At 66.5% G+C, this 18917-nt stretch overlaps 3 protein-coding genes across 4 annotated transcripts; all 3 read left to right on the top strand.

Moving 5' to 3' along the window:
- Positions 1 to 1021: 1021 nt before the first annotated feature.
- LOC122191600 (tubulin alpha-1A chain) lies at positions 1022 to 4740 on the top strand. Its single transcript, XM_042891919.1, has 4 exons — positions 1022 to 1098; positions 2165 to 2387; positions 2465 to 2613; positions 3577 to 4740. Exons 1-4 carry the CDS (start codon positions 1096 to 1098, stop codon positions 4555 to 4557), a joined length of 1356 nt encoding a protein of 451 aa, XP_042747853.1. The 5' UTR covers positions 1022 to 1095; the 3' UTR covers positions 4558 to 4740.
- Positions 4741 to 7420: 2680 nt separating this feature from the next.
- LMBR1L (limb development membrane protein 1 like) lies at positions 7421 to 12375 on the top strand. Of its 2 annotated transcripts, XM_042891920.1 has the most exons (17): positions 7421 to 7542; positions 9085 to 9169; positions 9417 to 9453; positions 9561 to 9700; positions 9781 to 9884; positions 9955 to 10081; positions 10186 to 10254; positions 10339 to 10403; positions 10511 to 10586; positions 10675 to 10758; positions 10835 to 10911; positions 10982 to 11059; positions 11156 to 11229; positions 11322 to 11412; positions 11489 to 11555; positions 11636 to 11797; positions 11881 to 12375. In XM_042891920.1, the coding sequence occupies exons 1-17, from the start codon at positions 7471 to 7473 to the stop codon at positions 11937 to 11939; spliced, it is 1467 nt and encodes a 488-aa protein (XP_042747854.1). In that variant the 5' UTR covers positions 7421 to 7470; the 3' UTR covers positions 11940 to 12375. The 2 variants fall into 2 exon arrangements, with proteins under 2 accessions (XP_042747854.1, XP_042747855.1); XM_042891921.1 differs by lacking the exons at positions 7421 to 7542; positions 9085 to 9169; positions 9417 to 9453; ... (1 more) ...; positions 9955 to 10081; positions 10186 to 10254 and having other exon boundaries at positions 9869 to 9884.
- Positions 12376 to 13246: 871 nt separating this feature from the next.
- DHH (desert hedgehog signaling molecule) lies at positions 13247 to 18148 on the top strand. The gene is made up of 3 exons (XM_042891922.1): positions 13247 to 14362; positions 15759 to 16020; positions 16538 to 18148. Exons 1-3 carry the CDS (start codon positions 14060 to 14062, stop codon positions 17257 to 17259), a joined length of 1287 nt encoding a protein of 428 aa, XP_042747856.1. The 5' UTR covers positions 13247 to 14059; the 3' UTR covers positions 17260 to 18148.
- Positions 18149 to 18917: the final 769 nt, after the last annotated feature.

Genomic DNA, 18917 nt, shown 5'->3' with positions numbered 1-18917 from the left:
CCCCCCCCCCCCACTGCCCCCCAAATAAAAAAGGCACTGTGAGATGTGCAGGAAGCCCTGGAGCTGGGGAGGATGGTGGTTCAGGGTGGGGGGCTGCAGCAGATTGGGGGGGGGTCAGGGTGGTCCAGCTGTGTCCTGAACACCAACTGCTGCAGAGCGGCTGCTGTCGGAGCTGGAGCTGTTCTGGGGGCTGAGGGGGTCCAGGGGCTTTTCTGGGGGTTTGGGGGGGGGCAGATCGGCCTGGAACAGCCCGGGATTCCCCTTTCTGTGGGCCTCCAGGGGCTGCGGTGTGCGCACAAAGGCGGACAGGGATGGGCGCGGGGCCACGGATGCGGCGGGGGCCGAAGGACGGCTGGGAAGCGGGGCACTGGGGCGCAGCCAGGAGCGGGGACAGCGGCAGTTCCGGGAATGGGGACAGGGATGCGGCCAAAACGAGGACAGTGACCCGGTTCAAACGGGGACCGGGGCGTGGCCGAGGATGGGGACGGGGATATGGATGGGGATTGGGGCGCTGTCACGGCTGGGACAGCGATGTGGTTGGAAACGGGGGCCGGGATGGGGATGGGAACGGGGACACAACCAAAGTCAGGGGCCGGGGATGGGGTCAGTGCCACAGCTGAGATCCGGAGCGCTGTGGCACAGCTGGGAACGGGGAGCAGGGCGCGGTTGGGGCCGATGGCACTGAAGGGGACGGGGTCCGGGGATGGGGACACGGACGGGGACGGAGGTGGGGGAGCAGGGATGGGGACGTGGGAGCGGAGCGCGGTGCGGAACGGAGCATGGAGCGGCGATGGAGCGGCGATGGAGCGGCGATGGAGCGGTGATGGAGCGGCGGTGGCGGCGGTCCCCTCCGCATCCCCCGTCCCCCCCCGCCCCGCCCCGCCCGCCCTTTGTCTGCGGCTCCGGTGGGGCGGGGGGAGCCATTACCTCATCCCCGCACACCAATGGCCGCCGCCGGGGCCTCCTCCCCCCGCCCGGCTCCGCTCCGCCCCGGCGGCCCTATAAAGCTCCGTTCCGCCGCCCGGCTCCGCCGCGTCTCTTACATCGACTGCCTCAGCGTCGTGCTGTGAGAAAGCCCCGGAGCGAGCAGCCGCCATGGTGAGCACCGAGGGGGGGCAGCGGGGTCGGGCTCTGCTCACCTTCCCCCCCATTCCCTTCCTTTTGTTCCTTTTTTTCGTTTTTTTCCCTTTTTTGGTTCTTTTTCCTCCTCCTTTGCCTCCGCGGAGCCCATCATGAGGTCACCGCAAGGGGCTTCGCGGACAAAACGCGGCCCCGCCCGGTGCGCGGGGGGGATGGAGGCCCCTCTGTCGGTGCGGTCCCCGTTAAACCGCATCGTGTCCCGTTAATCCGGGCAGATGGGGCCTCGGTGCCGCGTCAGCTTCGGGTGTGGTCCCCGTTAAATCATGGGGGGGGGTACCCTCGATCGAGGAGGAATGGGGCTCCCTCTGTAGCGACTCTGCAGAGGCTGTAGCCCCCCGTTAAATGGGGTTGGGGGCCGTTAGGATCCGTTACGTGGGGTAAAATGAGCCCCGGTGCCGAGTCAGCAAAGGGCGTGGCCCCCGTTAAACCAAGACGGGGAACACCGGGTCCCTTTAAACAGGCTGAGATGGGACCCCCCGGTACCGGCTCCGCGCTGGGCGTGGCTCCCGGTTAACGGAGCACAATGGGAGCCCCGTTCTCCGGTTCTGAGCCCGTAAGGGCGTGGTCCCGGTCCGATAGAGCAGAATAACGCAGAGGCTCCACCGGGTGGGGCGATGGTTCAACTGGGACCCTCCCCCCCCCCCCCAACCACCCCCGGCAGAATCGAGTGCCGGTGCGGAGCCCCCAGCCTTCAGCCTCCTGTCCCCAGAGGGCAGGGCGTGGCCCCGGCCCCACGGGCAGCGTGGGATCCATTGCTGAGCCCCCAACCCGCGGTGGGTGGGGTTACAGAGCTGCATGGAGCCCCCCGGTGCCGAGCCCCCCATCGGGGTGTGGCGGCGCCGCAGCCCAGAACAATGGGCTGCGATGGGGTCGATGCAGCCTTGGCGGTGCGGCGCTGTTCCAGCCGCTAGAGGGCGCGCTTCTGAGCCCACCCGAATGAACGGCATTGGATCGGGGATGGGGGGGGGGGGGGAACTCACATCGCTGAGCCGGGGGGTGACGCTGCCCCATGTCCACCCCGCAGCGTGAGTGCATCTCCATCCACGTGGGCCAAGCGGGCGTGCAGATCGGCAATGCCTGCTGGGAGCTGTACTGCCTGGAGCACGGCATCCAGCCCGACGGGCAGATGCCCAGCGACAAAACCATCGGCGGGGGGGACGACTCCTTCAACACCTTCTTCAGTGAGACGGGGGCTGGCAAGCACGTGCCCCGTGCCGTCTTTGTGGACCTGGAGCCCACTGTGATCGGTGAGCGGGGCGGGCTGGGGGCTGGGGGGGCTGAGGGGGGGCCGTGGCGGTGCTGATGGCGCTCGCGGTGCCCGCAGATGAGGTGCGCACGGGGACGTACCGGCAGCTCTTCCACCCCGAGCAGCTGATCACGGGCAAGGAGGATGCGGCCAACAACTACGCCCGGGGGCACTACACCATCGGCAAGGAGATCATCGACCTGGTGCTGGACCGCATCCGCAAGCTGGTGGGTACGGCGCGTCGTTGGGGCCCCCAGGCAGCGGGAGCGTGGGGCGGCGCGGAGCTGTGCTGCGGGGCTCCGGGAGCGTGGGACCCCCTCCTATGGGACCCCCTCCTCCTCCTGGGGTCAGCGGGGCTGGGTGGGTGGTGTGGTGAGGACAAAGGCTCTGTTCCTCTGTCTCGCCCTCCCTTCCAGACCCAGCCAGGCTGGATTTAGATTGAATATATTAATTAATGGTAATCCTGTTGTGCAGGCTGCCATTGGCTGGCAGCGTGCCGCGGTGCAGCTGCGGTGTTGGAGCTGCTCCACAGCGCCGCATCCCCCGGCATTGCTGAGCTGTGCAATTCCTCCTTTGTTCCCCTGCCTCCAGCCCTGGCTGCAGCCACATCCAGCTGCACTTAGAGGGGTTGGGAACCCCAGGGGTTGTGGGGGTGGAGGCAGAGCCGTGGGCTCCCACTCCCGTCCCGACAGTGTGGCCAAGACCTCAGCGCAATCTGCTCCCCGTGCACCCACCCATGGGTGGGGGAAGCTGAAGGCATCTGCCCTCCACCCATGAGTGCCTCTGTGCCCATGGGGCTTCCCTAGGGGATCCGTGTTTCAAGTGCTGACTAATGGTGGATGGAGGTAACCCTCACCCTGTCCTGCTACTGGAAATCCCCCCCAAAGTGTCCTCTAGAGGACGTAAAGAGGAAGGACCAAGTTCTGCAGCTGTCCAGAGTGAACAAGACACCACTGTGGTGCTTTCCCCCAGTCTGCCCAGTGCCACCACCGCACAGGCTGTGTCCCCCAAAGGGATCCACGCCTCAAGGGGGCAGATTGCAACGGCTGGTGCCCCATCACCCTGGTGCCTCCTACCCCCAGAGACCCCCAAAAGCAGCACCTCCAGAATGTCCTCACGAGGCCACGAGAGGAAGGGCCGAGCTGCGCAGCTGCCTGGATCCCACCTGACCCCTTCTTGTGTCCCCGCAGGCTGACCAGTGCACGGGGCTGCAGGGCTTCCTGGTGTTCCACAGCTTCGGGGGCGGCACCGGCTCCGGCTTCACCTCGCTGCTGATGGAGCGGCTGTCGGTCGACTACGGCAAGAAGTCCAAGCTGGAGTTCTCCATCTACCCGGCCCCGCAGGTGTCCACGGCCGTGGTGGAGCCCTACAACTCCATCCTCACCACCCACACCACGCTGGAGCACTCCGACTGCGCCTTCATGGTGGACAACGAGGCCATCTACGACATCTGCCGCAGGAACCTGGACATCGAGCGCCCCACCTACACCAACCTCAACAGGCTGATCGGGCAGATCGTGTCTTCCATCACGGCCTCGCTGCGCTTCGACGGTGCTCTGAACGTCGACCTGACGGAGTTCCAGACCAACCTGGTGCCCTACCCGCGCATCCACTTCCCCCTGGCCACGTACGCCCCGGTGATCTCTGCCGAGAAGGCCTACCACGAGCAGCTGTCGGTGGCCGAGATCACCAACGCGTGCTTCGAGCCGGCCAACCAGATGGTGAAGTGCGACCCGCGGCACGGCAAGTACATGGCGTGCTGCCTGCTGTACCGCGGGGACGTGGTGCCCAAAGATGTCAACGCCGCCATCGCCACCATCAAGACCAAGCGCACCATTCAGTTTGTGGACTGGTGCCCCACCGGCTTCAAGGTGGGCATCAACTACCAGCCGCCCACCGTGGTGCCCGGGGGGGACCTGGCCAAGGTGCAGCGCGCCGTGTGCATGCTGAGCAACACCACGGCCATCGCCGAGGCCTGGGCGCGCCTGGACCACAAGTTCGACCTGATGTACGCCAAGCGAGCCTTTGTGCACTGGTACGTGGGGGAGGGCATGGAGGAGGGGGAGTTCTCGGAGGCCCGGGAGGACATGGCTGCCCTGGAGAAGGATTACGAGGAGGTGGGGGTGGATTCGGTGGAGGGCGAGGGCGAGGAGGAAGGAGAGGAGTACTGAGGGTTCACGCGGTGCTGCTCGCACAGGGAACAATCCTGGTCATCCCCACCCCACCCCTCGGGTCTGTAGCGGTGTGCGCTGCTGTCTGTGCTGTTCTGCTCTGTGGTTCAATGGCAGGTCTGTCGCAGACCCTCCCTTCTTCTCCTGTGTGTCTCAATGAATAAAAAGCTTTCCCTGTCTTAAGCTCTGTGTCTGGTTGTTCTGTGCTGCAATGCTGGCGTGACCCCGTTTTCCCCTTCTCTGTTGGTGGTGCTGCTGGGGGTGGGCTGAGCTCTGCACCCTCAGCCCCAGCTCTGCCCTTGGCCCCCTGTGTGTGGGGCAGAAGATTGGGGGGGGGGGAGTGGGAGGTGCTGGGCTGTGGCCATTCATGAGGTTCTGTGGGAGCCGCACGTTTTTGTGAATGGGAACCATGGCTCCATTCATACCCAGGGGTGGGCAGTCGCAGCCATCCTGGCTCCTGTGGGGGGGGGCTACAAGTTTGTTTTGATAGGGGGGGGGTTTCCTCAGCCCTGTGCTTGGGTTTGTGGAGCTTCATGAGGTTTTTCCACCATCAGATTCGTCTTAGGAATTTTTGCTGACCTTGAGTTGTTTTTCCCCAGCTTGGCAAACTTCAGTGGCTCATTGGGCCACAATGAGCGACTTCCAAAACATGAAATCCAGGGAAAATGTCCTTGCCCATTGGGTGCAAAAGATAAAAGCCGTCTGTTGCGACTGTGGTGCTTCTTGCAAGGCAGGATGAAGAGAAAGCAAGGCTGTTTGCACAGCAAAAAGGGAACGGGATGCTTTAGGAGCAGAGCCCCCAGCACAGGAAGGACGTGGAGCTCTGGGAGCGGGTCCTGAGGTGCTGAGATGAGCAGAGGGCTGGAGCAGCTCTGTGTGAGGAAAGGCTGAGGGAACTGGGCCTGTTGAGCTGGGAGAAGCTGCAGGGGGACCTCATGGTGGCCTTCAGTGCTTGAAGGGAGCGGGAAAACAGGAGGGGGAACGGCTGTGTGTGAGGGGGGGTGGTGATGGGACAAGGGGAAGGGCTTTAAAGTGAGCCGGGGAGGTTTGGGTTGGATGTGAGGAGGAAGTTGTTCACACACAGGGCGCTGGAGCAGGCTGCCCAAGGAGGCTGTGGGAGCCCCATGGTGGCTCTGGGCAGCCTCTGGTTGGCGACCTGCACACAGCAGGGGTTGGGAGCCCCATTACAGCCCGGGGGTTTCCCCCGTGTGCTGGGGGAGCAGCGCTGTGTCTCCGCAGTGCTGAGTGCCCCCACTGTGTCCGCAGCCCCTCGCAGTCCCCATCCCCGGACCCCTTTTGCTGCCCAGACCGGGGCTGCACCGCACTGTGGGGGAGGGGGAGAGGGCAGATCTCCCACCACGCAGTTTGAGGGGGGGAGCTTGGAGCGCGCCACGAGAGTCGGCCAATCAGCGCCGGGGATGGTTTGAATGGCGGCGCGACGGCCAATGGGAGCTCGGTGCGCTAGCGTGCCCCGCCCCTTTTCTATATATAAGAGCGCTCCCAGGGGCTGCAGCCTGGAATTTGGGGGGGTTTTGCGTTGGGCCGGGCAGCCGCAGCCGTTGTGTGTGGTTGGGGGGTGTGCGGAGGATAGGATTATGGGATGGGGAGATGAACGAATGGAGGGAGGGAACACAAATTGGGGGGGGGGGCCGGCCCAAGAGAGCAGGAGGGGTTAGGAGATGGGGAAAAAGAGTTGGAGGTTGGGGGGAATAGGGGCCGGGGTGAAGAATTGGGGAGCAGAAATTGAGGGGGGTCTGTGCAGAGGAGGGGATGGGGGCAATGGGGGAGGAAAGAGTAACAGGGACTGATGGGGTGAAAAGGGGCTGGGGATGGTAGAGAAGGAATTGTGGGGAAAGTGGGGACTCGGAGGAGTGGATGGGGCAGAGCAATGGCTGGGGAGGAAGGAGAGGAGTATTAAACATCCTGCTGTCGCATGTCCACATATGTTTGCCTCAAACACTTTGAGCTTTCTCGTGCTCTGGCCCTGGTTTCTTTCCTTGTTCCAGCTGTCCTGGCTGGGCTTTAACTCCCTGATGTGATCTGTTGCTTTTCCTCGTTTCTGTGCTCGTTCAACGAATAAAAGGCTTTAGGACAAGCTGCTGCTGTGTCACATACAAACGCTTTGTGTCAGCCTGGGCGGCTCGCGGGGCACAGCCGCATGGGAACGGGCTGTCCCCATTGTCTGTGCGCAGTGACACGGCTGCGGGGCTGGCAGCGCTGGCTCTGGCCCTTCCCCTGCTCCTTGGTGAAGGGGGGTGGGCCTTCCCCATCCTGGGGGCCAGAGGCTGTGGGTTCTGTTCTGTGGGATCGAGTCTCAGTGGGGGTTGGGAAGGAGCTTTGCCATTGCCCAGGGGCCCCCTCCGGTGTATGGGGGGAGGGGGGGGTAGGAAGGATTTACGGGCCCCGGGGATTAGCCCTGGCTAAGGGATTAGTGCTGGCGCAGCGGCTCAGCGCCGTTCCCTCCACCCCCCTCCCCCGCCCCCCTCGGCCGAGGCGAGGCCGTCTCCGCACCGCTCCCGGGCCCGGGGGGGTCCCGCGGGGCTGGAGGGGCACCGGGGGCATCAAGGAACGCGTTGGTGCGCCGGGCGTGAGAGCGGCTGCGCGCTCAGCCAATGGGCTCCGCCCGCGCAGCTCTCAGCCAATGAGAGGCGCCTCATTCTGAGCCCGCAGCCAATGAGGGCCGGGGCGGGGCACTTCCGGGCGGTGGTGCAGTGAATACATAGTAGCGAGCGGCGGGAGGGGGGGGGGCGTGGTCTCGGTGCCCATTGCTGCAGGCGGCTCGGCTCGGCTCGGCTCGGCTCGGCTCGGCTCGGCTCGGCTCTGACCCGGCCCTGGCCCGGCCCGGCCCGGCGCCTTGCCCGACCCGACCCGACCCGACCCGACCCGACCCTTCCCGGCCATGCTTTCCGCCCCATGGCCCCAGTGGAGCTCGACGCGCTGACCGTGCGGGAGCAGCTTTTCCATGAACGTGTCCGCGAATGCCTCGTGAGTCTGGGGGAGGGGGTCTCGCTGGGGGTCCCGCTGGGGTTGGGGTCTCTCAGGAGGGGTGGAGCTCCCTGTGCTCCCGGTGGCAGCTCCGGGGCCGTGCCCCACGCCCGGGTCTTATCGCGGTCGCAGCTGCACCGCAGCGCCGTGTGCCCGCAGATAGCGGGGCTCGGCCCGGCCCGGGGAGCCGGGGGTGGATGGGGACCCTCGGACCGATGACAGCCACCCTGTCCCCCCTCCCAAAAGGCAGTTGGGTATGGGAGGGAATGGGGCAGGGGCTGTGGGGTGTGAGGGAGCCAATGGAGCCCTTTTGTGGGGCAGGGCTGCCCTGGACTGGTTCTGAGGTCCTGCAGAACCCAGGCACCAGGGTTCTCCCGTGCCGGTATGGGGTCCCTGGTGTGTGGGAGGACCGGGGCTGCCCGGTTTTGCAGCAGTGTCACAGCTGAGCCAGCACTGTGCCATGCGCCCGTGGCCCCTTCCTCAACCCTACACCGGCATCTTCTCCCAGGGCGCTCAGTGTCAGAGGGGAACCCTCAAAACTGTGGGCTCTGTGCAGGGGAGCAGCCCTGGTCCCAGCTGTGCCAACCGGGGCATCCACTGCGAGGGGTCAGAGGTGTGCAGGGATGGAAGCGTCACAGCCCTGGGATCTCCCAGGGGCCTTTAGGGACAGCCAGAGCCGCGCGTCCCTGCAGTGCTGCACCTCTCCCAGGAACGCCCGGTTCAGCTCCGCCAGCGTGGAGCCCGTGTGACCTTTCAGACTTTCCCAGGCCACGTTGTGGAGCTCTGCCCCGTGGTGACATCAGCTGGGAGCCCTCGCCCTCCGCTGGGCTGCAGCTGGGATGCTGCTGTCTCATGGATCTCCCCATGAAATCCCTGCCTCGCTCCTTTGCTCCAAGTTGTTTGGAGCCCCAAACGTGCAGTGCTGTGTGCTTCCTTCAGCGGGAGCAGGGGGAGGAACAGCCCTCGGGGTGCCCAGAGCTGGGCTGATCTCAGTGCTCTCTGCCACCTACCGGGTGGGTCCTCACCCCCGGGACCCCCAGCTGAGCCCCTAATATGAAGGGCGCCCAGGCAGGAGGGAGGTGTTGGTGGTGCTGGTGCCAAAGCGTTGGGTTCGGGCAACCTTTCCCCCTTCTGCTGAGCACCCGCGGGGATGAAAGGTCGCAGTGTTCCTTGAATGTCGCCTGCTTGGGCTGCGGCTCAGAGCGCCAGCGGGGGCGGGAGGGACAGACAGACACTGCGGTCGGCCTTGGTGCTGGGCTCAAGGCTGTGCCTGCAGCCCTGCTGGGTGCCAGCAGTGCGAGGGCTGCGGGGTCGGGGTGTTCCGTGCAGCCAAGGCTGCTGCTGGTGCTCGCTCTGCACTCTCAGCTCACAGGGGGTGACTTGTGAGCGCCCAGCGGGTGACCCTGGTGCAGCCCATGTGTGTTTATGGGGAGAGAGCAGGGATAGGAAAATAAAATAGGGGGGAGCTGATGGGATCTGGGGACGGCAGCATTCCTTGTGGGGGGGGAGTGCTGCCCTCTGAGGCCGCCGCTGTGCCTGCAGATCTGCGCCCTGCTCTTCGCCAGCCTCTACATCCTCTGCCATTTTGTCATAAGGCACTTCAAGAAGCAGACGGATTTTGCAGCAGGTGGGAGGATTCACTGAGCCAAAGCCCTCGGGCTGCTCCTGCTCTTCTCTGCCCCGATCCCAGTGCGGCTCTGCTCCCTGTGGGGCTTCCTGCTGTGGGGGGGGGGGGGGGAGCAGAGCCCCCACCTCCATCCAGAGCTCTTCTGAGTTCTGCAGCATTGTTTGCAGCAGAGAGAGGGGCTGGGGGAGGCGTCAGAGCGGGGAATGGCAGGGAGCCTTCCTGCTCACTTGTCTCTTGTCCTCTGCAGTGCACGATGATGAGGATGCCGCTGTCAACAGGATTGCGTGAGTTCCTCCCGTCCCTCTTCCCCTCCTTGGCGGATGGGCACCACGTCCTCCTGTCCCCTGGGGGGGGACCTCGAGCTCTGACACCCACGTGGGATCTTGGGCAGGTTGGGGCTGTGCACCTTCACCCTGGCCGTGGCGTTGGGCGCCGTGCTGCTGCTCCCCTTCTCCATCATCAGCAACGAGGTGCTGCTCTCCTTCCCCCACAACTACTACATCCAGTGGCTGAATGGGTCCCTCATCCATGGTGGGTGCGCGGGGCGGTGCTGGGGTGCTGAGCTCCCCCCCATCCTGCACTGGGATCTCACCCCGTTCTGCCTCCCCCAGGCCTCTGGAACCTGGTCTTTCTCTTCTCCAACCTGTCCCTCGTCTTCCTCATGCCCTTTGCGTACTTCTTCACGGAGTCGGAGGGGTTTGCGGGATCCAAGAAGGTACGCGGCCCCACGGCTGCTGCCCCCCTCCCTGTGCCCCCCCAGCTCTGTGCTGATCCCTGTCCCGTAGGGCATCATGGCTCGTGTGTACGAGACGTCCGTGGTGCTGCTGCTGCTGACGCTGCTGGTGCTGGGCATGGTCTGGGTGGCCTCTGCCATCGCTGGCAACGGCGCTGTGAGCCGGCAGTCCCTCTATGGTGGGTGCTGGGGGCGGGGGGGACGTTGGGACAGCATGGGGCTGAATGTGCTGGGAGGAGTCCAGGGGCCCTGCTGTGCCCTGACCCCCCCCTGCTCTCCTCAGACCTCTGGGAATGCTACCTGCCCTACCTCTACTCCTGCATCTCGCTCTTTGGCGTGCTGCTCCTGCTGCGTGAGTGCTGGGAGCTGAGGTGCTGGGGGGGGCTCTGCTGCCACGGGGCAGAGTTGTGGGTTCACCCTCTGCTCCCCCCCTCAGTGTGCACCCCGTTCGGCCTCTCCACCATGTTCACCGTCACCGGGAAGCTGCTGGTGAAGCCCCGGGTGAGCTGTCCCCTCTGTGATCCCGGTTGGGGTCTCTGTGTCCTCAGTGCCGTGGGGCTGCCTGGGTTGTGACATGCATGTCCCTGGTGGCTCCTGCCCGCCCTCAGCTCCTGGAGGACCTGGATGAGCAGCTGAGCTGCACGAGGTTTGAGGAGGCCGCCGTGTCCCGCAGGATCGCATCTGGTGGGTGCCCACAGGATGGCATGGGGCGCCAGGGGGACCTGGGGTGCCACAGGGACCCCACGAGCCCCACGCTGTCCCCACACCGCAGGGAAGGCTTCCTGCTGGCTCAACCTGAACGTGGCACTGCTGCGGGAGCAGCTCCTCAGCATCCGGAGCGAGAGGAAGAAGCTGGGTGAGGAGCTGGGGGGGCACTGGGAGTTTCTCAAGGCCCCAAGTTGTGGGGCAGGGTGGTAATGTGCTCCCTGCAGAGCTGCGGCACCGAGCCTCGCCCTGGCAGAGGAACGTGGGCTACCCGCTGGCCATGCTGGGCCTCCTGGCACTGACGGTGCGTGTCTCCATCCCCCCATGTGCCACAGCCCCCTATGGGTGCCCTAAATCTCCCTTCCTCTTCTCAGGGCGTCTCAGTGCTCATCGTCTGCTTCCACGTCCTGGAGCTGCTGCTGGACGACACCGCGATGCCACGGGGGATGCAGGTGCCCGGGGTGGGGGGAGGATGAAGGGGGTGGGGGTACAGCGAGGAGGAGCCCCATCCGTGGGGCAGAGCCCCTTCCATGTCCCCCCTGCTGCAGGACGCGGCCCTGGGCCAGGTCTCCTTCTCCATCCTCGGTTCCTTCGGAGCTGCGCTGCAGGTTGTCCTCATCTTGTATCCTTCATGTCGGCACTGGGGGCTTCCATCCCCTGCCTCCCCCTCCCCCCCGCTGTCCCCTCTCTGTTCTCTCCTTAACACCCCCACAGTTACCTGATGCTCTCCTCCGTCGTGGGTTTCTACAGCTCCCCTCTCTTCACTCGGCTGCTCCCCGAGAGGCAGGACACCCCCCTGACCAAGGTGAGACCCCCCCCCCCCCTCCACAGAGCCGTGCTGTGGGGCTGAGCGATGGGGCAGCACCTCTTCTCCTCCCCAGATCATCGGGAACTGCGTCTCATTGCTGGTGCTCAGCTCCGCCCTGCCCGTCTTCTCCAGGACGCTGGGTGAGAAGTGGGGCTGCAGTGGGGGTTTGGGGGGTTTGGGGGGGGGGGCACCTCCTGACCCCCCCCTCCTTTGCCCACAGGAATCACTCGCTTCGACCTCCTGGGGGATTTTGGCCGCTTTAATTGGTTGGGGAACTTCTACATCGTCTTCATCTACAACATGGGCTTCGCGGCGCTCACCACCCTCTGCCTGGTGAAGAGGGTGACGTGGGCTGTGCAGCAGGAGCTCATCCGTGCCTTTGGTGAGGGGGGGGACACGCGGGGGGGGGGGGGGGGAGGGGGCTGCACCCCCCACCCCCCCCCTCATGCTCTGCCCCCCACCCAGGTCTGCACAAACTGCCGCTGTCTGTCTCGCGTTCCCGGCCCCAGGGAGAGCATTGCTGAGGCTGTGGGGGTGTCCCCTATGGACCCCCCCCTCTCTCCACGGTGCTCTGTGGGTTTTGGAGCCCTGTCAGAAGAGCTGGGACCACAGGGGGGGGGGGGGGGGCCTCACTCCATTTCCCTCCCCCCCCGACTCCATCTCAGTCTACTGTGCTACTGAGCCACGTCCTCCATACAGACCCCCAGTGGGGCTGTGCTGGCTGCAGCCCCCCCCTTTACACTTTTACATACCTCATTTCCCCCCCCCTGCCCAGCACTGCCCCCCTTTATTTGGTTTTAAATCCCCCCCCGTTTCATTGTGACACTGAATGGAGCCCCCTTTGCCCCCATCCCTGTGTTGTCTTGGGGGGGGGGGGGCACAGGTTGTCCCCCTGCGTCAAGTTGTTCAGGTCTCTGTTACCATGTTTGGAGCAATAAACGAAGCTTCTTTTTTATTTAATTATTGTTTCAATGTATGGAAACCACGGACGGGGTTTTGTTCCACCTCAGGGCCGTGCTGGGAGGGGCTCAGGGCTTTGTGCCATGGAGGGGGGGGGGGTTCCGGCTCCTTCCACCCCCCCAGGGCTCTCTATTAATTTTCTTCCTGGCTGTGGCTGAGCTGCTCTGGGAAGGGCTGAAGGTGAGGGTGATTCCTGAAGCCCGTGGATCCCATGTTTTCCCCCCCCCCCTCCCATGGGTGCTGGGGGGGCACCGGCTGTTGGAAGGGGGGGCTGAGCTGCCCCAAACCCACCTGCCCTTCATAGAGCAATGAGGGCTTCGTTGGGGGCTCACCTCGCCCCAGAGGAACTGCCCAGAGCAGCCCCAGCCCCCCACCCATCCTGCCCGGCCTGGGGCCGTGCCAAGCTCCCCCCCCCCCCCCCCCTTTGGGGGGGGGGGGTTTAAAAAACCCACACCCCCCCCCCCCCCCGGGCCGGGGTTGAGCAGGAAGTGCAGGAAACTGGGTTTATATAGCAGGAAATGAGGCCATCGGTGCCCGCTTTCCCCTCGCTCCCCTCACCCTGGGTTGGCACCGGGGCTGGGGGGGGGGCGCGGGGGGCCGCGTTCTGCCGCCGGGTTTCGCCCCTTCCTGCCCTTCCTCTGGGCACCTTTGGGTGCACCTGAGTGGTGGCTGAGGGTCCCGGGCTTTGGGGGGACGGGGGGGGGGGCGAGTTGGCACGGTTCGGTGCTGGGGGGTGACGTGAACCTGTCGCTGGGTGCCCGTGATCCCGGTCCCGGAGGGGCCGTCCCGGGCAGCGCGGCCCCGTGGGGGCGGCCCCGGGGGATGGGCTGCGGCCGCCGCTCCGAGGCGGAGCCGTGGGGACCCGGAGCCGCTGCCCAGTGCCGGAGCGGAGCGGAGCGGCAGCGGGTGGGGGGCACCCGGCCCGGGGGAATCCCGGAACGGGCAGCGGTACCGGGGATCGGAGCGAGCAGAGGGATCGGGGCAGCACCGGGAAAGGGGTTCGGGTAACGGGGCCGTGCCAAAGGGTCGGGGAGTGTCGGTACCGGAGGTGCAGCGGTGGGATAACGGCGGTACCGGGGAGCGGTGACGGGAAGAGGGGCTCCCTATTGCCGGGATGTGATGAAACGCAATCGGAGCGCTGTGACAGGATAAGGAGAAGGGCATCCCGGTACCGGGAGTGGGGAACGGGGTTGGTGCCGGTACCCTGTCATAGGGTAAGGAAAAAGAGGGTCCCGGTCCCGGTACTGGGAGAGGGGAACCGGCCTGGTATCCGAGCTTAGGGTTAGGATTAGGAGGATTCCGGTACCGGGAGAAGGAAGCGGATAAGGAGAAGGGGGTACCGGTACCGGTGCTGGGAGGGAGGAACGGATCCGGTGCCGGAGCGCAGGGTTCAGGTACAGCGCCGGGGGGTGAGGGTGGAATCGGGTCGCGGAGCCGCTGCCGGTGGGGGGGGCAGCGCCCGGTGCCGATTCCCGGTCCGCATCGGTTCCACGGGACGGCAGCGCGGGGCTCCCGGATCCCACCGAGCGCCGATCCCGGAGCCGTGGGTGTGAAAAGGAAACGCCGCCGGCCCGCCCCTGCGCACCGGGACCCTCCGAAAGCCCCGGGGCCGCCCCGCCGGTGCCATGCCCGCTCCGACCCCCCCGCGCCCCCGGTGACTGAACGAGGGCCGCAGAGCACCGGGATGTCCCGGCGCGGTCCGTTCGCCCTCGCCCTTCTCGCTCTCCTGCTGGCCGCCCCGGTGCTGTGCTGCGGACCGGGTCGGGGCCCGGTGGGGCGGCGGCGGTTCGGACGGCGGCAGCTTTCCCCGCTGCTCTACAAACAGTTCGTGCCCAACGTCCCCGAGCAGACGCTGGGAGCGAGCGGGAGGGCGGAGGGCAAAGTGCTGCGGGGGTCGGAACGCTTCAGGGAGTTGGTGCCCAACTACAACCCCGACATCATCTTCAAGGACGAGGAGAACACGGGGGCGGATCGCCTCATGACGGAGGTGGGGGCTGCGAACGGGGCCGGGGGCGCGGGGCGGCGGAACGGGGGCGGGAGGGGACGCGGCCGAACGGCCCTGGGCAACCCCGACCCACCCCCGGGGGGCGCCGACCCTCCCGGTGCCTCCTCCGTAGAGTTTCCCGGCCTTCCTCCCCCCCCCCTTCGCGTCCCGGTGCCGTCGGTGGAGCAGTAGCGGAGCGCTCCCGGTGGCACTTCGAGGATCCACGCCGGGGTTTAACGGGGAGCGCAACACCGGGGATCCCCGGGAGCCTCAGCTGTCCTCCAACCCCGGGGAGGAACAACGAGGAGGGGGCGGCACCGGGGAGAACCCCCCCGGGGGGGGGGTCCCGGGCTGCGCGTCGCCCCGTCGCGATGCTCGCCGTCGTCATGGAGACGGGCGGCTGCGCCGTCGTCATGGCGACGGGGGATGCTGCGAGTGGTCCAGGCGTTCCCCCGGAGCGGGGCGGAGGGGGCGGTGGGGCCGGGGCGGCGGAGCCCGGTGGGCCGCGGGCACGGAGCCGGACCCGGGGGTGCGGGCGGCTGAAAGAGCCCTTTGTGGCCGTTCCAGCATTCCCGGAGCCTGAGGTCAGCGCCGGGCTGGAAGGAGCCTATTGTCGCCGGGCCGGGCCGGGCCGGGCCGGGCGCATTCCTGCCCCCCCGCCGCATGCCGGGTCCCCCTCCGGGCCGGGCCGCTCCGGGACCGGGCCACGCACTGCCGCCCCCGCGGCTTTGCGCTCCCGGGAGCAGCTTTGTTGCACGGAGGACCGCGGGGCACCGGGGCATCGGGAGGTGCTGCGACCCCACCGGCTGCGGGGGGTGGGAACGGGCTCTGCCCCCTTCGCTGCACATCACCGCAGCCACCCCAGAGCCGTGTGGGACCCCCAAGTTTCGCCCTACGGGACTCTGACGTTGTCCCCCTGCACCGTGGGAGCTGCGCCCGTCCTGCCCAGCCCTGGCACTTGGCCCCATGGTGCCGCTGTGGGGCTGGTTCAGGTCGGCTGCACACCCCCCCCCAGCTCTGCCCTATGCCCCCCCCCCGGGTTGGGTTAATCAGTCACCCCATGGCTGTGGGGAAGGTGACTCCCAGCTCTGTCCCGTGTCCTTTCCACCCCATTGCGCGGCACCAGCGCAGCACCTCACGGTGTGTTAATATTCAACCCGGGGGGGGGGCGGCTCAGCTGTGCCCCTCTGAGGGATGGGGGCACCGTCGGTGACCCCCCCCAACCCGCAGCCCCTCTGCACTGGCTTCTTCCAAACCCCTCACGGGCCATGTGTCCGTCTGTCCTTCCGCATCCCAAGTAGGGCTGGAACGTTTGTAAGGTCCTGCAGAGCGTCGGGGTGCGGGGGGTCCTGCAGAACGGTGCATCTGGGGGTCACACTATCATTTGTCCCCCCCCCAGCGCTGCAAGGAGCGGGTGAACTCTTTGGCCATCGCTGTGATGAACATGTGGCCAGGGGTGAGGCTGCGAGTGACGGAGGGCTGGGATGAGGACGGCCACCACCTCCCCGACTCGCTGCACTACGAGGGCCGGGCGCTGGACATCACCACGTCGGATCGGGATCGCCACAAATACGGGATGCTGGCGCGGCTGGCTGTCGAGGCCGGCTTCGATTGGGTCTACTACGAGTCCAAAGCTCACATCCACGTTTCTGTCAGAGCAGGTATGGGGCTGGAGGGGGGCCGAAGACCCCAGCCGACGGCCCCGCAGCGCCCTCTGCTCCCCTATGGCATCCCACAGCCACGTAGGATGCTCGCAGCCCCTTGGCCCCGGCCCGGCTCCCCCCCGTCTTTCTGGCTGCCAGATTGGCAAAAATCCTATAATCCCACCCCAAAATGTGGCACAACCCCAGCCGCCCTCCAGGCTCAGCTCCCTCGTGGGCGCTGAACACAGTTACAGGTTTTTAGGTGCAGCTCCCACCCTGCGGCCACTCCGGCCAACGGCCCCCATCCGTGCATCCGGCCCAGAAGCGAAAGCGGCCCTAAATGTCACCGTCCCCAGCGGAGGAACAAAAGGCATCAGTGCGGGCGGACAAAAGAGCTCTGCACACAGGAACCCCGAGGGAGGGGGGAGGGGGGGCGTCGGAAAATACCCACTTTGTTCCGGGTCCGGTCGGAGCAGCTCCTCCCGGGGACGCCCCCCACCCTGTAACCACCATTCTCTCCCCTCCCACCCCCCAGATAATTCCTTGGCCATCCGCACCGGCGGCTGCTTCCCCGGCCACGCCACGGTGACGCTGCGGAGCGGTGAGAGCCGGGGTTTGGCCGAGCTTCGTCGGGGCGACTGGGTGCTGGGAGCCGAGCCGGGCGGGCGCCTGGTGCCCACCCAAGTGCTGCTCTTCCTACACCGCGACCTCGGCCAGCGCGCGTCCTTCGTGGCCATCGAGACGGTTTCTCCATCCCAACGGCTGCTGCTCACCCCGTCCCACCTCGTTTTCGCCTCACGAGGGGTCGCCAACGGCTCCGCCGCGTTCCTGCCCGTCTTCGCCCGTCGGCTGCGCCCGGGGGACGCGGTGTTGGCCCGCGGGGACGAAGGGCTGCGTCCCGCAAAGGTGCTGAGGGTGTCGAGGGAGGAAGGGATCGGGGTGTTCGCCCCGCTCACCTCCCACGGAACCCTCCTGGTGAACGGGGTGCTGGCATCCTGCTACGCCGTCCTGGAGAGCCACCGCTGGGCTCACCGCGCCTTCGCTCCGCTGCGGCTCTTCCACGGGCTCCTCTCGCTGCTGCCGGCCCGCCCCGAGCCGGGGAACGGCACGGCGCCCGAGGTGGGCGTGCATTGGTACTCGCGGCTGCTGTACCGCCTGGCACGCGGCGTGCTGGGCCGTGAGGGCGCGGGGGGGGCAGGGACGCCCCCTCCTGGGGACTCGCCGCTGGGCGCTCGGTGCTTGGAGCCTGGAGGGTGAGGAGGGGGTGTGGGGCGCCTCCAGGCCCGCGCTGAGGGCGGGTGTCCCTTGGGGGGGCGTCGCTCACATTGGTGCCCCTCACTGGGTGTCCGCTGGGTGGGAGCCCCTCAGGTGCGGATCCCCACCGGGTGCGTCTCCCCCAGGTATCCCCCTCCGCTCCGCCCCCAGGTGGGCGCCCCTCACTGGGAGACCGCGTATGGGTGTCCCCTGGGTGGGTGGTCCTCAGGTGGACGCTCTTTGAGTGGATCTGGCCGCACATTGAGTGCCCCCCCCCCGGTCCCCCCCCCCACCATGTGGGCACCCCTCGCCCTCAGGCATCTGTCCCCGGGATGGGTGCCGCCAGCTGGGTGATGCTTGGGGAGGCAGTGGGGCAGCACAGGGAGCGCAGCTCAGCTCCACGCCCCGCACAGCGCTGCCAGGTGCCCCGTGCCCCCCTCCCCCCCACTCCCCCCGTATTTATTGCTTTATTAACCACTGTGGAATGGGGCTGGGGTCATCGCACCGAGCCCAAATCCACCCCAGGGGGCGTTCGGTGAGCCCACCCCCACCTGCTGCTGCTGGCACCTTGGGGGGGGAGTGGGGAACCTCTGCCACCCGTGGGGGTCCCCGTCCCCACGTGGCTCAGTGCTGTGAGGGATCCAATCCCGGTGTGTGCCGTGGGCACGGGGGGGGTCCCAGCTCTAACCCACGCTAACCGCTAACCTCCCCCCCCATTAAGAGTTTTATTTTTCTATTTATAAATGATAATATAAATGCGCTCGGCACCGCACGCCTCGCAGCGGGTCGAAGGGGGGGGGAGGTGGAGAAGGACGCGCTTTTAACCACTTCTGTTTAAAAAAAATAATGTTAATATTTAATTCTTTCGGGAAATAAAGAGAATCTACGAGAATCTTGAGGTGCTGTGGGTCGGGATACGGATGGATATTGGGGGGGGCCTGCGGTCGCCCTCCCGCGTGGCTCGTGCAGGTGCGCTGCAACCACGTGGCTCCCCGGTTCTCTCCGTTTTCATGAATGGAGCCGCGGCGGCCAGCGCGCATGCGCCACCTCTTAGCCCCGCCCATCCGCCGCATCTCGGCCAATAGGAGCTGCGGGCGGGCGGTGTTGTGGTCACGTGGTTCTCCCTGTGTAGTGGCGGCGGCACCGCCCCCCCGCGGCGCTGCGCCTTTATAGCGCCGTGTGCTGCGCCCGCCCGCCCCGCTCTGACCCCCACCCACAGCAGAGGGCGCGAGTGGGGGCCGCCCACGGGGCTGGGGGTTCCCTCATCCTGCGGCCGACCGGGGGCTGCATCCCCTTGACGGTGCCGTGGGTGCGGAGGAGCGGCTGTGTTCTCTCTGTAGGGCTCTACCTCCCCCCATCGTGGGGCTGGAAGCAATGGGGGGACCCCAGGCAACCCCCCTCGGAGCGTTATTTTGTGAAGGGGACCCTCGAGGAGTGCTGTGATCCCACAGCGCGGAGCAGAAGTCCCCCGGGCGCCCTCCTTGGGGACAACTGTGACAAGGGGGAGGTGGCCCTACTTCCAGTGGGGGGTTCTGTGCAGCCCCGTTCACCCCCTGTGCACCCGCAGCATCGTGGTGGCTGTGGGGAGATCTGGGGGGAAGGGGGGTGGGTGATATTCTGGAGCTGGAGGGATCCCGGGCTCTGAGCATCCCCTGGCCCTG

Source organism: Lagopus leucura, unplaced genomic scaffold (genome assembly GCF_019238085.1).
Source record: "Lagopus leucura isolate 7727_CA_CO unplaced genomic scaffold, USGS_WTPT01 257-1_obj-0_obj, whole genome shotgun sequence".
Taxonomy (NCBI): Eukaryota; Metazoa; Chordata; class Aves; order Galliformes; family Phasianidae; genus Lagopus; species Lagopus leucura.
The sequence above is the reverse complement of the archived record's forward strand: the minus strand, read 5'-3'. Positions and strand labels throughout refer to the sequence as shown.

Excerpts from the sequence above, each read along its gene's own strand:
- LOC122191600 (XM_042891919.1), top strand. Across the intron at positions 2,388-2,464 it reads CCTGGAGCCCACTGTGATCG|ATGAGGTGCGCACGGGGACG; the intron begins GTGAGCGGGGCG and ends CGGTGCCCGCAG. Across the intron at positions 2,614-3,576 it reads TGGACCGCATCCGCAAGCTG|GCTGACCAGTGCACGGGGCT; the intron begins GTGGGTACGGCG and ends GTGTCCCCGCAG.
- LMBR1L (XM_042891920.1), top strand. The coding sequence starts at position 7,471 with ATGGCCCCAGTGGAGCTCGACGCGCTGACCGTGCGGGAGCAGCTTTTC. Across the intron at positions 9,701-9,780 it reads GAATGGGTCCCTCATCCATG|GCCTCTGGAACCTGGTCTTT; the intron begins GTGGGTGCGCGG and ends TGCCTCCCCCAG. Across the intron at positions 11,798-11,880 it reads GGAGCTCATCCGTGCCTTTG|GTCTGCACAAACTGCCGCTG; the intron begins GTGAGGGGGGGG and ends CCCCCCACCCAG.
- DHH (XM_042891922.1), top strand. The coding sequence starts at position 14,060 with ATGTCCCGGCGCGGTCCGTTCGCCCTCGCCCTTCTCGCTCTCCTGCTG. Across the intron at positions 14,363-15,758 it reads CGGATCGCCTCATGACGGAG|CGCTGCAAGGAGCGGGTGAA; the intron begins GTGGGGGCTGCG and ends TCCCCCCCCCAG. Across the intron at positions 16,021-16,537 it reads CCACGTTTCTGTCAGAGCAG|ATAATTCCTTGGCCATCCGC; the intron begins GTATGGGGCTGG and ends CCCACCCCCCAG.